General features: G+C 30.7%; 3 protein-coding genes across 8 annotated transcripts in view; 2 read left to right on the top strand and 1 right to left on the bottom strand.

Annotated features, from left to right (window-relative positions):
- Positions 1–27: 27 nt before the first annotated feature.
- Positions 28–4805, bottom strand: LOC148229337 (G patch domain and ankyrin repeat-containing protein 1 homolog). Its single transcript, XM_088197000.1, has 2 exons — positions 4733–4805; positions 28–3895 (listed from the first exon to the last, which is right to left on the bottom strand). Exons 1-2 carry the CDS (start codon positions 4733–4735, stop codon positions 2918–2920), a joined length of 981 nt encoding a protein of 326 aa, XP_088053126.1. The 5' UTR covers positions 4736–4805; the 3' UTR covers positions 28–2917.
- On the top strand, positions 58–3259 carry colt (carnitine/acylcarnitine carrier protein colt, mitochondrial). Its single transcript, XM_088197001.1, has one exon. The coding sequence runs from the start codon at positions 58–60 to the stop codon at positions 949–951; it is 894 nt and encodes a 297-aa protein (XP_088053127.1). The 3' UTR covers positions 952–3259.
- A 2557-nt stretch (positions 4806–7362) lies between the features above and the next one.
- The window catches only part of Npc1a (Niemann-Pick type C-1a), a 35490-nt gene continuing 28350 nt past the window's right edge, over positions 7363–14502 (top strand). For all 6 annotated transcript variants that reach the window (XM_088198283.1, XM_088198285.1, XM_088198280.1 and 3 more), the window contains exon 1: positions 7363–7531. In XM_088198283.1, the coding sequence (XP_088054409.1) occupies positions 7442–7531 (90 nt within the window). In that variant the 5' untranslated portion in view covers positions 7363–7441. The remainder of the gene's footprint in view (positions 7532–14502) is intronic.

Genomic DNA, 14502 nt, shown 5'->3' with positions numbered 1-14502 from the left:
TGCTCAAAGTTAACTGATATAACATCTGTTGGACTTTGACGTTCGTAGCGAGTCGTCATGTCAGAAAAACCCGGTCCCGTCAAGTACTTCCTATGTGGTGGCTATGGCGGCGTTTGCACCGTCCTGGTTGGCCACCCCATGGACACCGTCAAGGTCCGTCTGCAGACGATGGCCCCGGCAACTCCCGGCCACCCCCCTCCATACTCAGGCACGTGGGACTGCTTCCGTAAGACTGTGAAACATGAAGGATTTCGAGGACTGTATAAAGGCATGAGTGCGCCTCTCACCGGCGTGGCCCCCATATTCGCCATCAGTTTCTTCGGCTACGGCGTCGGTAAGCAGCTTCTACAAAAGTCCGACGGTGCACCGCTCACGAAGCGAGAGTTATTCCTGGCTGGATCGTTTTCTGGCATATTCACCACCGTCGTTATGGCTCCGGGAGAGCGTATCAAATGTCTACTACAAATTCAGCAAGGCGCCGACACTCCAAAGAAATACAACGGAATGGTAGACTGCGCTAAACAACTGTACAAAGAAGGAGGCATGCGTTCCATTTATAAAGGCACTTGCGCCACGCTCCTCAGAGATATGCCGGCGAGCGGGATCTACTTCTTGACTTACGAATGGGTCAAAGAGCTACTCACACCTCCAGACGCCGAAGCCGGACAAATCGGATTAACAGCCACAATCATGGCCGGCGGATCGGCCGGTATAGCCAACTGGATTATCGGGATGCCGCCCGACGTTTTGAAAAGTCGCTTGCAGACGGCGCCCGAAGGAACTTATCCCAACGGTATTCGAGACGTATTCCGGAACTTGATAAAGCATGAAGGACCGTTCGCTTTGTATAAAGGAATCGTTCCCGTCATGCTGCGAGCCTTCCCAGCGAACGCCGCCTGTTTTGTCGGATTTGAAGTTGCCTTAAAATTCTTGAACTACTTAGGTTTATAATGATAATTAACGTTCAAAATGGCTTGAAAATTATGTAATAATACATTCCGCCATTATTTAAATTAAACAATATTCGCACATTTTCTCTAGTCATGAATTAAAATAGACCATCTTTGACCATGACAGTACTTGACAATGATGATTAACAGTATTATTATGCAACAAACATACCAACACATTATTCGTTGGCTAACGATCAAGTTGTGACTTGATTATGTCGATAATGGGACAACAGATTTAGGTCCAAAAATTTGTTATTGAATTGATACAAGGCAGTTTAATTACAAAATATTATTGCCATTATATTTAAATACATAAAAGACCCAAAGCGAGCACATGTTAGCTGATTGTCCTACATTTGATTTTTGTCGTCTGTAAAAGAATTGAACAATTACATTACCTAAATTAGTAATTTTTATAAAGGGCATGTATGACATAACCTCAATTATTTTTATCATATTTTTTGGTAAGATATGATTTAATGTAAATAAATTCATGTCTTATCTAATACTTGTAATTTTCGATAAAACAAATCTTCCCGGCACTGGCTGCAATAATGAGACCGATTTCTGTGTGAAAGTAAGGTGACCAGACACCATATTTTAAGAATGGTCCCCAAAAATGTCGTCCTTTGTTCCATTTGATCCTACAAAAAATTCCGAAATGACCTTTTTTTAGCTCCCTTAGCAATATGTCCTTTTTTGTTCTCTTTGAACAAAAAATTCCATGATGACCTTTTTTTTATTTTTAGTGTCCTCTTTAATATTTTTAAAATCTGGTCACCTTAGTGAAAGTATATAATTTATGGAACATTTTTACTTTTTAAAATTGTAGGTCTGACTGCGTCAATGTAAATTTTTCAGAAAAGTATGATGCAAACTGATTAAAATTACGGCAGTTACTGCATTCTCATAAACTGTTATATCATAACATTTTACTAAGGGTAGTTTTATCTTCTAGCTATTTTCAAACAATTCAATGTTAGTTAACATGTTCTCGCCTCGCGGTCTCCATATATTATATATGTTACAGTGATTTCATATTTGCAGTGAAAGTATACTTTCACTGGCGTTTTAGGGAATTCATATTCCAAATACACTTTCACCAGTAGATGTATGTTATTATAGACGAAAATATAATTTCACTGTTATACACCGGTGAAAGAGTAAGTTTTGACAGTTGAGTGGTATAGTCAGTTGTTAAATAGAGGCAGCTTTGCAAGGAAGAAATGACAAAATTGAACTTGAATTGTGCACATGATTTAGCTAACAGCTATTCACGGGGTGTTCAATGTTCACACCAATGCTTGCTCGCACCTAACCTGTACAACAGTTTTGGTCACATGATCGTTCTGTATTTATACTACAGGTTCATAAAATAAAGATACACTGACCTTATTTAATTTATAAATTTATTGTGTAATACGCTTCCACCGACTGAGTCGGCGAAATAATACTTCTGCCTGTTAAAATATACTTTCACTAGCGAATACAGATTCACTGTAACATATACTATATTTTTGTAACATGAAAAAGACAATTTAACAATTTATAAATGTAATTATGTAAAGAACGACTACTTTTAAAATATGTATAAAAGCTTGTTTTATACGGGACGGGTCTATAAAGATTTATGCATGTTAAGTACCTTGTATAAAATAAAAGACATGCATGAATTTAAAAAAAATCAGGGTATAATAAAAAATAATTTCGTATAAAATTATATTATTAAATAATACACTGTAATGTGGAAAAAAATCTGTGTTCTGGTGGTGTAACTTTTGATAAAAGTTGTTTCCATAAGATTAAAATAACATAAAAGATTGATGCTTTGTTATTAGGCTGTTCTGATAAAAATATAGCACAGACTAATAACAAAGAACCATAATACTATTTACATTGAGATTTATATTTTATTACATAATATAAAATGCAACTATTTTGTTAATGTTTTGTATTTAATTTTATCACGAAAGAGCAATCCTTATGCTTCGTTCTAGCATCCTTTCTGAGTCTAACTTCCTGTTCCTGTCTCTCTTGTTAGTTGTTTTATGAGTCTCTCTCCTTTTATTTACGTCGCTGTGTGTAACTTTCGGGGCAACTGTCTCGTTACCGATGCCGTATCGATCTGTTTTATGTACCGTTTTCAACGGAAACTTGTGACCGCTCCCGTCCGGCCCTAGACCTTTTTCCCTGTCCCATCCGGTTTTTAATAAAATCTGATACCCTCTATTGCTTTCCGGTATACCGTAAACTGTTTTCAACTTTGTATTTTTATTCGCATAAAATAAATGTAATGTTGAAGTTAAGTGCCTTTTTTCATTCCTTTCTATATACTCTTCGCCGCAAATGTTGCATTGAATCTCTCGATCAATTTTGGAACTACTTCTACGTCTTCTTCTACTAGATTTTCTTTTAAATAAATGTGATAAGTTATTCCGCTCTGCTAATTTTATAGCCGATATGCCTCCTTTATCTTTGATTGTCACGTCGGCCTTATTATTAAGCAAAAATTGTACAGCTTCAATTGAAGTCGACTGAACGCCACACATCAGAGCCGTCCATCCAAATTCATCAGTTGAATTCAAAACCGAAGGACATTTACACAAAATTCGATACAATTCGTTAGTATTGTTATCTTGAGCCGCTCTAAGAAACGTTTGTAATATTTTTTTATCCAAATTTATAGGGGTTTTGTTTTGTATGGTTGGTATTTTAGGTTTTTTAAACGTGTCATTGGAGTTCTGTATTAATTTGGGTTGCTTTGGAGTTTCCGGGGCGGAAATAACTTCCTCATAGAAATTTTTGACGTCTTCACCTTCCAGATTTCCATCGTTTTTATGTCGCTTTTTTGGAACATAACTCGGTTCTAAATATGTACCCTCTTTTATAAATATTTTTCTTTCAAAATCAACTGTAGCAAGACCCACCCAGTTGGGATGCATCTGTAAAAAAACCAGATTTAGATTTTAGATTAATACTTAGGTTTGTGGTCCAACAGCATAACATTAATAAAATCAATGTTTTTCACCAGATAAAAAATGATAAAATAAAATCCTTTATTTTTATTTTTAGGGCGCTGGGACTCCGACATGTTTATTTTTATTATATTACTATTATTAATATCGAATACTTTAATTGTGATTACCAATTTATGAATTTCAACCAAATATTTTGGTGTTGGAATGTATTTGTTTCATGGAGTACATTTGCTCTATTATAGTGAAAATAAATAATTTGAGTATATTTTAGGCCGAGACAGATTTTGTAGAAACTATTTATTGCCAACAATTAATTAGATATATTAAGAATTATAAAATTGTTATTAATGAAAAAGTGGTTTTATAACAGTAGCATCTGCTACAATCCTACAAAACCACATAAATGGATAGTCCAGGTATACAATTTAACTAGGAAATTTCTCTTAAAAGTATCACAATGGACCAATTTAGATAACAATTTTGATAAGTAAATTATAGCTGATAAACAAAAATTTAATATGGAGCATTGAATTTGGGGGATTACCTAACATTTGGATCGTTACAGCCAGTACCGATAATATGTAATGCTTATATATTAGGTAAGAATTATTTCCTTAACGTTGTAATATTTAAAAAAAAACAATAGTGAAAATAATAAATTCTATTTTTTTGTGAGTAAATAAGGAAGTACCTATCTCTGGTGTGCGACTCCATCTAATTTTATTTATACAATAAAATGTTAATGTATGCATATTTTTACCTATTTGATAATTTAATAATATATATTGGTAAAAACCTCACCATTTTAAAGAATATATTAACGATTAAGAAAAACGCAGACTCAGTTGTCAGCTCCTCGATGACTTTTGTGAAATGTTGCTAGTGTAAAAATAGCAATACGAAAAATACAAATTGTGTTTATATTATTTATTTACCTTTATCCATTAAGGCCAAGCGATAATTCTATGCAATAAAAAAAATGCAACATATTAAATTTAATTAGTTTTTCAGAAAATGAATATCTGTCGAAAAACTAACAGAAATAATTCTCATGGAACAGATCATGTTATTTTATAGCAAAGGGAAAATCGAATATTTATAAAAAAAAATAGTCTATAAAAAAAGTATTATGCGACTTAATAACACATTAAATGAAATATATTTAATACATAAACATAATAATAATAAAATCATAAGTAAACAGTAATAAATATTTATAGTATATAAAATATCGAATGGTCAAAAAAACACATATATCTTCTCATCTTTTTTAATATGAAATTTACATTATTTATAACTAGATAAATTATAACTTTTTTACAAGACAAAAAAATATTTTTTTACGCTCTCAGTGAAACAGCTCATTCTTTGAAGGCGATTTGCTATATTGTTTTAGGTTGCTAATTTGTAGTAGATATTTTGCGTTAATTCATTAGGATTAATTTTACTTTCAGATTACAGCAGAGCTGGCCAGAAGACCATTTGGAATTTTTTTCTGAGAGAGCTAAAAATAATTAAAAAAACACGACATCTCGTTTTTCAACTTTACATCAATGTTTTTGTTTAGAATCCATCTCGTATTTTTTTCCCGAGAAGGTTAAAATCGTCATGAATATATTTGTTTAGAAATTATCTCAAAATATTTTAATGGGGAGAACAAATTCCTAAGAGAGCAAAAAAAAATATCGTTACAGAAAAGCAAAATGTAGTTTTTCTCCGTTATTTTTGCTTGAAAAGCACCTAAACAAAAATGATAAAAATAGATAATATGTACTGATGTATCATATACTATGGCATATAAAAATAATAAAGGCTTTCGTCTCATTCGGTGACGAAATACTACTCAGTTCGCAAAAAGACAGTTGAAAATCATCGATATAAGTAAGTTTAAATCAGACATACGTTGCGAAAGTTACGAGCAGGTTTTTTCAAAGGTGGGAATTTTTAATCATAGTAATATTTGTGTAAATATAAACAAATCAAAGGGTACAATTTAGCAATGTATTTTTATCAAAAAAAATACACTTGTATGCATATTTTGTGATCTCAATAACTTTATGAAAGTGTTGCGAGGTTGTCCAAAAGTGGATAAAAAAATAATATATTCGATAAGTGGCAAAATCTTTCAATTACTGTAAATCACGGGCGGATTAATTATTCGGATACGGAAAATCATTATATAATTTACAATATTTTAAGCCATGAAGCGAACATACGCATCTGCAGCCTTAAAATGGAAAAATAGAAAAAATAGAACAAATCTCGCTCAATCAAGCAAAATTTTTAAATGCGTATTTTTAAAAATTAAAAATAATAAAAACAGAAATAAGACGTACGTATACGAAAATATTTCAATGAATATTTTTTTGTTAAAAAAATACGTTAACGGTACTAAAAAAATCGCGAATGGTTATTTTTTTAGAAACTAGTAAATGTGTTTATTGTTGTTTGCATTTTTTTCGCACAGTAATACTAAATTTATGACAAATTATAACGACTGGAAAAATGAAATCGTGCAGGATCACGAACATTTAAAAAATCATTTTTCCACACTTGAAAAAAAATATTATGAAGAGCTGGATGCGTTAATTATAAATTGATCCAATAAATTAGCATGGAGCAAAAATATTGGCGAAGTGTTTTAATAACAAGCTTAGCTACGGTAAAAGGATTAGCTAGTTTCGACTTGCCATATCGGGAACATGATGAATATGTGGACTCTTATAGAAATGGTAAATCTTATGACATGTATAAAATGGTTAGGTCAATTTAATGCATTTTTTAAAATCATTTCACGTAACTTATGACAAATTAATTAATTTAATGGTCAATGGAGTCAAAGAAAAAATAATTTCAGAGCTTCGGGATACTTTATATTATTAATTAATTATCGATTATTTGCCGGATGTAATCCATACAGATTAATTAACGTTTATATTTAAAATACGGAACGGTTTTTAAGATTTTTTAAAATTGAAAGTCAGAGTGCCGATTTATGTTTCTTTTTATCTTCTTCAACGCCTCGATTTCTTAGCGAAGTAAATCTGCCACTTACATTGGTTAATATACATTATTTAATATACATTGATAGTGTGGCTCTTGGTTTAAACATAGCACTGACCGATCGACCACACTATCATGGGTGAAGATTTATATAAAATATGAATAACTTTAAGATATTGAACATAATTTTTTATATAAAATAATACATCTCTAATGATATTTTGTCTGTCTGATTTTCAGTCAATTAATCGATAAAAAATTGTCATTTGATGTTAAGTGTTTTTTAATCGCATTGATTTTTTAGCTTTTATAAAAATATAATATAGCAACATCAATTTTTAATAGCGTGTTATTATATTTTTTAAAAACGGGCAAAGGTCGCGATTTGCGACGTCAAGGCCTCAACGAGCGTCCATTGCGTCGCCGCCAGTGTCGTCGAGAGGCTCGCGCTAGTAGTACAGTGGTGCTGTTTAGTTTCGCCCCGCATGAGCCACTCCTGACACGAGCATGGCGGCCAGTCCGCGCCCTCCGCTTGGCTCCCGAACCGGCCTAGCAGCCGCCATCTTCGTCTGTCTTGCTGCGAATCTGCTCTCACAGGTAAAAAATCATTGTCAAAAATTTTTACCGTCAATTAGAGCCTTCTCCGACGAAATAAGACGGCGCAGAACCACTTTACCTTCCACATTCCACAATACCTCGATTCCGTATTCAAATCGATATTAAGGAACTTCCGACATGACTAACGTCGAATGACGTCATTCGGTTTTTGACGTTTCCGACATTTCGAAAAAAAAGTAGCGCGCCATTTTGTTTTCTTTTTAACGATGGAACCGAGTTTATTTTTTAAAAGTATAACACTTCACATTTTAATTAAAAATTTGACAACAATAAATCGATCGATCTAAATTATTAAAAAAAGTATTATATGCACAACGATCTTACAGTCTTATTAAATTAAACGAAATAAAGACGCATACATATGCGAAGGGAAAGTGCGCGAAAATATCGACAATGTAGCTCGACTTGCGCAGGTCTGGTTTTTTATACTAAAACGCATCATATCATATGCGACGTAGAATTGTTTTACGAAATTTTCGTTAATTACGTGTTTTTCTTGTTTCCGTTATTTGTTATGTGAAACTACAAATTTATTACTTAAAGTATAGAATTATATTTCTGTGTATGTATTTTATAGTATGAATTCCTACCCACTTGTGTACAACTACTGGACTTACACGTGCATTAAATATTACGTTTTTTTGTTAAGTCGAGAACTCGAAAAACTAAATGCAAATCAGATTCAAACTATTTTTTTTTTTAATATTTCCATTAAACAATAAAACGTATTTTTAATATGAAGCTATGAAACATTAAAAACAGACCTTATGCAAGAATATTTTAACTGAAAGTTTATATAACCAGTCTGGAATTATAAGTCAACGCAGCTATTTTCGATACATATTTAATACGATATACAATATTTTACTACACAATTTTGGCAACGATCAGTAATGTTAATATATGGCCAGAAAAAAAATATAAATGCTCAGTAACCTTTTGTTAATGGGTCTAGTAAAACGAGTAACTCGTAATAGCAACAATATCGAAACTAATTTATTTGTTTATCACAGACGTAGTTATATTCATAATTCGTTCCGAAGCGATTATATTTAATTTATATCTCAAAATATAATAAAACTTACCATGTACTAAAACTACTTGCCATTTATTAAATTAATAACATTTGTTTGTCAGATAATAATGTAAGTTTATATACTACACAAATATAAATGTAATTTTTGTTTTAATTAAATTCGTTGCAGAGAGTTATTCATGGGGTGCTCACTGTTTCGCCTAACGTTCGTACTGAACCTGTTTTAATTTTAAAACGTATTTATGTAGCAAATTGTTGTTTTGCTACATAAATACGCTTTAAAAGTTTTAACATGTTCTTTTTCAATAAAACCATAATTGTGCTACATATAACCCTTCAAAAATGACAGACTTTTTATGTTTAACTTTCAGCTTTACATTAATTATTTATTTTATGTAGCCTAGCAAAAATGATAAAATAATTAAGAAGAAAAAAACAAGTTTGATAAAACCGTGAAGCGCAAAATTTTTGCTTATTTTATTCATAGTATATATAATAAATTTTACAGTTCTAGTTATAAATGTGATATTTAGTTCGCGTGTATTTTATTATCAAAAATTGGTTTAGGAGATAAACTGTAGTTCTGTTTTAAATCTGTAAAAGAAGTTGATTAAACAAATTAATTAACTTTATTTTATTATATATACCGTTTGTTATTTCTAATGAAATGTGGTCTTTTTGATTTGAGCACAAGATATTACAGCATGATTCACCTGTATTTTTGGAACTATATCTAACATTTTTTCAACATTTAACCATATAACACCATAAAAAGTAACATAATAGAAAATCAATTTCAAAATATATCTCTAAAGGCTTTTATACAATAAGAACTGATCTTGCATTACAGTTACATTATACCCGATGTATGTATACGGTATATTTACTAAACTTAACACATTAAATATCGTGTGCACAAATTTGTGTGAATCATCATTTCAACTTTATACAAAAATACACTTTAAAACAACGTATTACTGTAACGTATTTATTTAGCCCTTCAGCTAAATGTCACTAATATCATATTAACTAAAATAGTTAAAAAAATCAATATCAATAACACATTTGGACATTTGGAGACCCTTTTACTTACATATCATATGTTGGCCTTCCTACGAACATTATCAATTCCCAACTTCTTTTAAAGGTCTTCTGAAGTTTTGCGGCTAACATTTGACCCTGAAACTTTCTTGTTCTGTTTAAAGTAGGTCAATTTATTCGTACAAGTCCCATAGTTTGACATTTACTGAAAAATTGGTACTTGTTAAGAATGCCGGCTCCACACTCAGAAACCGATGGTTATGAAATCTACATAAATACAGTGTTAGTCAGAACAGTGAACACCACATGAATAAATCTCTGCAACGAATCTACTTAAAATGATGATTATATATAACTTCAGAACAAGATTATTTACCTTACATAAATGGTTTTAATGTTTAAACCAGTTTAAATTTTAAAATGTATTTATATAGCAAAACATTGTTGGCCGCTTTTGTAGCCGTTAGGGCTAAACGCAGAGAAAATTTTCATAACCATTAGTGTTTAAGCGTAGCGCTGATATTCTTAACAAATACTAAAATTATATTTAAAATATAACTAAATCATTAACTAATAAAAAATATGATTAATAAAAAACGTGTTTGTCCAAATTATAGCAAATAAGCAGCGATATTTAATGTTCCGACACTAAAAAAATAGTTGATCAATCTTCTATACTCGTGCATTTATTGAGTTCGCCCTTAATATTCTAAACGCATTATATTATAAAAGGTATTGGATTAGAGTATCTGTAGTTTGCAGTCGACGAAACCTTGCAGCAGGGCTTATAAAAATCTAATCTGCACCTGAAAAGTAATAATAATATTGTAAAAAATATAATCACAGAACATGCAAAAATAATGTTTATCGATTTTATTAGATATGTATAAAAAACTCGTTTTTCGCGTATATATTTTTTTCGATATAAGGAAAATTATAATATATTATTTTAATATATACTATATAGATAAATTTAATGTTGAATTTAAAATAAAAACCATGTGTATTGTTTAAAAATATGCATTTATTCATTATCGTTTTTTAATTAATAATTTAATTAATTATTGCATATTGGTAATAGATATATAAAATTAAATTAAATATATTTTAAAAATGATAAAAGTTTGTAAACTTTTTTTTTGTGGTTTAAAAAAATACTCGTTTTAGATTAGTTAAATATTTTGCCACTAAACAGCTAAATGTGTTTAATATAATCCTCAGAGACAATGAAAGCATAAATATTAAATTGTACAGGAATATACTAAATACCATTAAAACTACACATAAAGAAGCTACTAATATACTTCAGTTATACGAAGAAAACATTTTTCACTACCATTTTTAAAATAGAGGGCCTAAATTGGTTGTACAACAATTTCAGTATCCATTTTTTTCAAGTAAAAGTGTTTCCAACGATATTTTTATAATTAGTTTTACCCATTACTGTGTTCTTCTTTGTGTAGTTATGTATGTATCCTTTAATTATTGTTTTAGTTTTGTGAGGTTGTATTTATATAAAAAGACAGTTTATGATTAAGATATAAAAAATCTTTCCGCAATTTTCATCAATAATATAGCAGTTTATTAGTATTCAAATTTTTCAATGTATTATAATATGTTTTTAATGTACAGTGACAATAATAAATCTAAAATATGTGACCTGTGTTTTGAGCAGGGTTTAAAGGGCAGCTATACAAAATTTGATTTCGATCGTTAAAAATATTATATAAACACTGATTTATGTATGTATACAATTTAGCTTTATTGTTATGCATATTATCTAGTCTAGCAATTGAGGCTAAAATCACATCAATAAATTTCAAAAGATGCAACGTTGTAGATCGCATACAAAGATGAAATATTGTTTAATGTATAGGGGGCCTTCGACACCATTTAATCAATTTAATTGCAAAAAAGTGTGGTAAAACTTGAATTAGTGACGGCGAACCAGTTGTGGTCGGAGTTATCTATATATTTTTTACCATGTAAACATCTTATGTGTATTAAAAAAATCCGAACGTAAACGACTTAATATATTACACGCAATTGGCGCTTAGGAACTATTTTTATTATTATCATACGCATTGTACACTTCCTGGACTTAAAATATTTCATATTAAAAAAAAGTTCCTGAAATTTTCTTTAACTGATTTTGATATGATTTACAAATAATTCTGAATTGTTTATAAAGAAGTCACTTGGTATATACGTATAGGTTTTGATCCATTTTGATCCATTGATGGCTTCGATCCTTTCAGTTCATTGAATCGGAAACAAAAAAAAGAACAAAAACATTTCACACAACAGACTATTATAAATGTTCAATGTAAAATCAACATGTAATTTTTAGTGTACCTATACAATGGCGTCACACAATTATGTATCCAATCGGTTGTTTCCACCTGTATTTAGTAATAATGGTAAATGATAACGTTCCGCTTACGAAAAGCGTAATTCGATTCTTCAAAATATAATTCAAACATCAGCTCTTATCACCTTTTCCTGGTATACTAAAATAGAAACAGATGTTTGACTGAATCATCTAATGGATAATCTGATTTTGTATTATTATTACCGGCACCTGTGGAGAGCATCATCTGATTTATCTATAATCTAATCTATATAATATGTGTATTGACAGTTTGACACCTGCCGCAACAATCGATAGTATATAGGCCAAAAACGATTGTTCTGAAACTTCTCACGAAAAATTATTTCACAATAATTGTTAACGGTCATTTGAGCGGTGGTTCTACTGACCTACCTGTCGTTTTTTCTCTTACCTGCGCTAACCGGACGCTCAGGTGTATGCCATATTTGTGCTTCAGATATTTCAAGAATGTTTCTTTCGTGACGACACGTTTCTCGATATTTATTTAACTATAGAAGATAATTTTTAATTTATGACTTTGGTCGTTACTTACAGTGTCTAAAATTTTTTTTTCCAGTTCCTGGCTAAAGCCATTTACCTGGGTATCTATTAATTTATTCTTACTTTTATTTATTTATTTTTTAGGGCAAAAAAAAAGTAAAAAAAAAACTTTTTGTTTCTTATTAATTAGCTAGCACTTTTTTTTTTTAATATTTATGTTATCTTATTAAGGTTTTTAATTAATGGGTTATTATGATTTTTATTTCTGTCATGGTAATTTACTGACAGCTCGTTAAGATAGGTTTGTCTTGAAAAAATCTCGTGCTTATTGCATAATTGGCGGAGGACGTGCAAATGTACGCAAGCCGCAAATTTGCAGTCGAATTTGTATATATTTAGAGAATTTGAAAAAAATACTAAATGTGAATCGTACGTTATTTATTTAAAGAATCAGCTAGTCAGACACACATTCGGAAATAGAGTGCGAGTGAACCTTGAATCATGCGAGTTTGTTGATGTTATTTCGCACGCTCTTTCCGTCACCGATTACTGTTGGCTTTCTACGTGATTGGTGAATTTTAATGATTTGGCTTAAATCTAACCTGACGTTGTTTTAGTGATGTAAAGAGGCCATTCGTAGCAGCGATGTTTTGGTTTGCAGTTAAGAAGAAACATCGTTAAAAATATTTTTAACGACGATAATTAAATTTAATTTTGGAAATGAGCGTAACGACAAAATACCGACACAATAATTATATTTTTTCAATCATGTTGACAGAGAATTGTACATATTCAGGTTGTCATTAATTCTACGGCTAGAGTATATTCATTAATTTTCTTGTCTGTTGTTTTGTACTGATAGTTTCTAGCGATTAATTGGTCAATTTGGAAATCATTTGTTGAAACATATTTTGTAAATATCAGTTCGTTTTTAAATAACACTTTTAAGTATAAACATTTCGCGCTATGTAGCCAGAAGAGATTCGTCTTTCTTTAAATTAAATAAATTTACGCTGCTTTATTAATGCATTTACATAATAGGAGTAAAGTAGCGCAAAACAAAACTGTAAGAAAAGCGACTTGTGGTGGTTACGATTTCGACCCTTTTATTTCAGCGAATAGAACTTAAAAAGTTTATTTTAGTCGATGCATACAATTGTAACAAAAATTATTTAATCAACAATAAAATGACTTTGTTGACGGGTTTTCATATCTGGGGTCATTGATAAATTCCAAAAATAACGTCAGAAACCAGATTAGAGAGAGATTGGTCTTCGCCAACAGGTGCTTCTATGGCACCTCAAAAGCGCCCGTGTATTCAAAATAACTAAAACAACTCTTTTTGCTGCTGGTATACTGGTAAACAATCAATATCAGAGAATTTAATTTTACTTATTCTTACTGAGTTGCAAATCTTTTGTTTGTCGGCGTCGATATAATAATCAATTATTTTAGTTGTATCTAGATCCTGACACTGAAGATGATTCAGAGCCTGCAAAGCGGCTAACTCTCAGTATATGATTTGTAAATTCAATTTATTTTTTTAATTCTTGGATCCAGCCTTGATTACTCAGTCGATTGTGACTTAGATCTCAGTTATTTGCGTATTTCCTATCGAGGTATATTAATAATTTATGTTTTAATCATAAAACCGCAATGAATCAAACAATGACGATGTTTATAACTAACTAACTACACATTCCTTACGATACAAAAGTTATCAGATGCTTTATTATTTATGTATTTTGAGAACTACGGGTACGTTACAACTGATAACGTAATTATCGCGGTTGATGCAAATGATGAGTAATGTAAAAACATATCTTGGAATTCTAAACCCAAAAATAATACTATAGTAGATTTTATAATTATTTTATTTGTTCATATTGAAGTTTTTAACGAATAGATAAAAACATAATTTTTTCAGTATCTTCTGTATTATTATTGTTTTAGACTTTGTTTATATTATTGACACACGCGTAGAATCCCATGATATTTTAC

Source organism: Plectrocnemia conspersa, unplaced genomic scaffold (assembly GCF_051122295.1).
Source record: "Plectrocnemia conspersa isolate PC_06_02 unplaced genomic scaffold, ASM5112229v1 ptg000011l, whole genome shotgun sequence".
In the NCBI taxonomy this organism is placed as follows: Eukaryota; Metazoa; Arthropoda; class Insecta; order Trichoptera; family Polycentropodidae; genus Plectrocnemia; species Plectrocnemia conspersa.
This window is presented reverse-complemented; position numbering and strand designations above follow the sequence as displayed.

Excerpts from the sequence above, each read along its gene's own strand:
- colt (XM_088197001.1), top strand. The coding sequence starts at position 58 with ATGTCAGAAAAACCCGGTCCCGTCAAGTACTTCCTATGTGGTGGCTAT.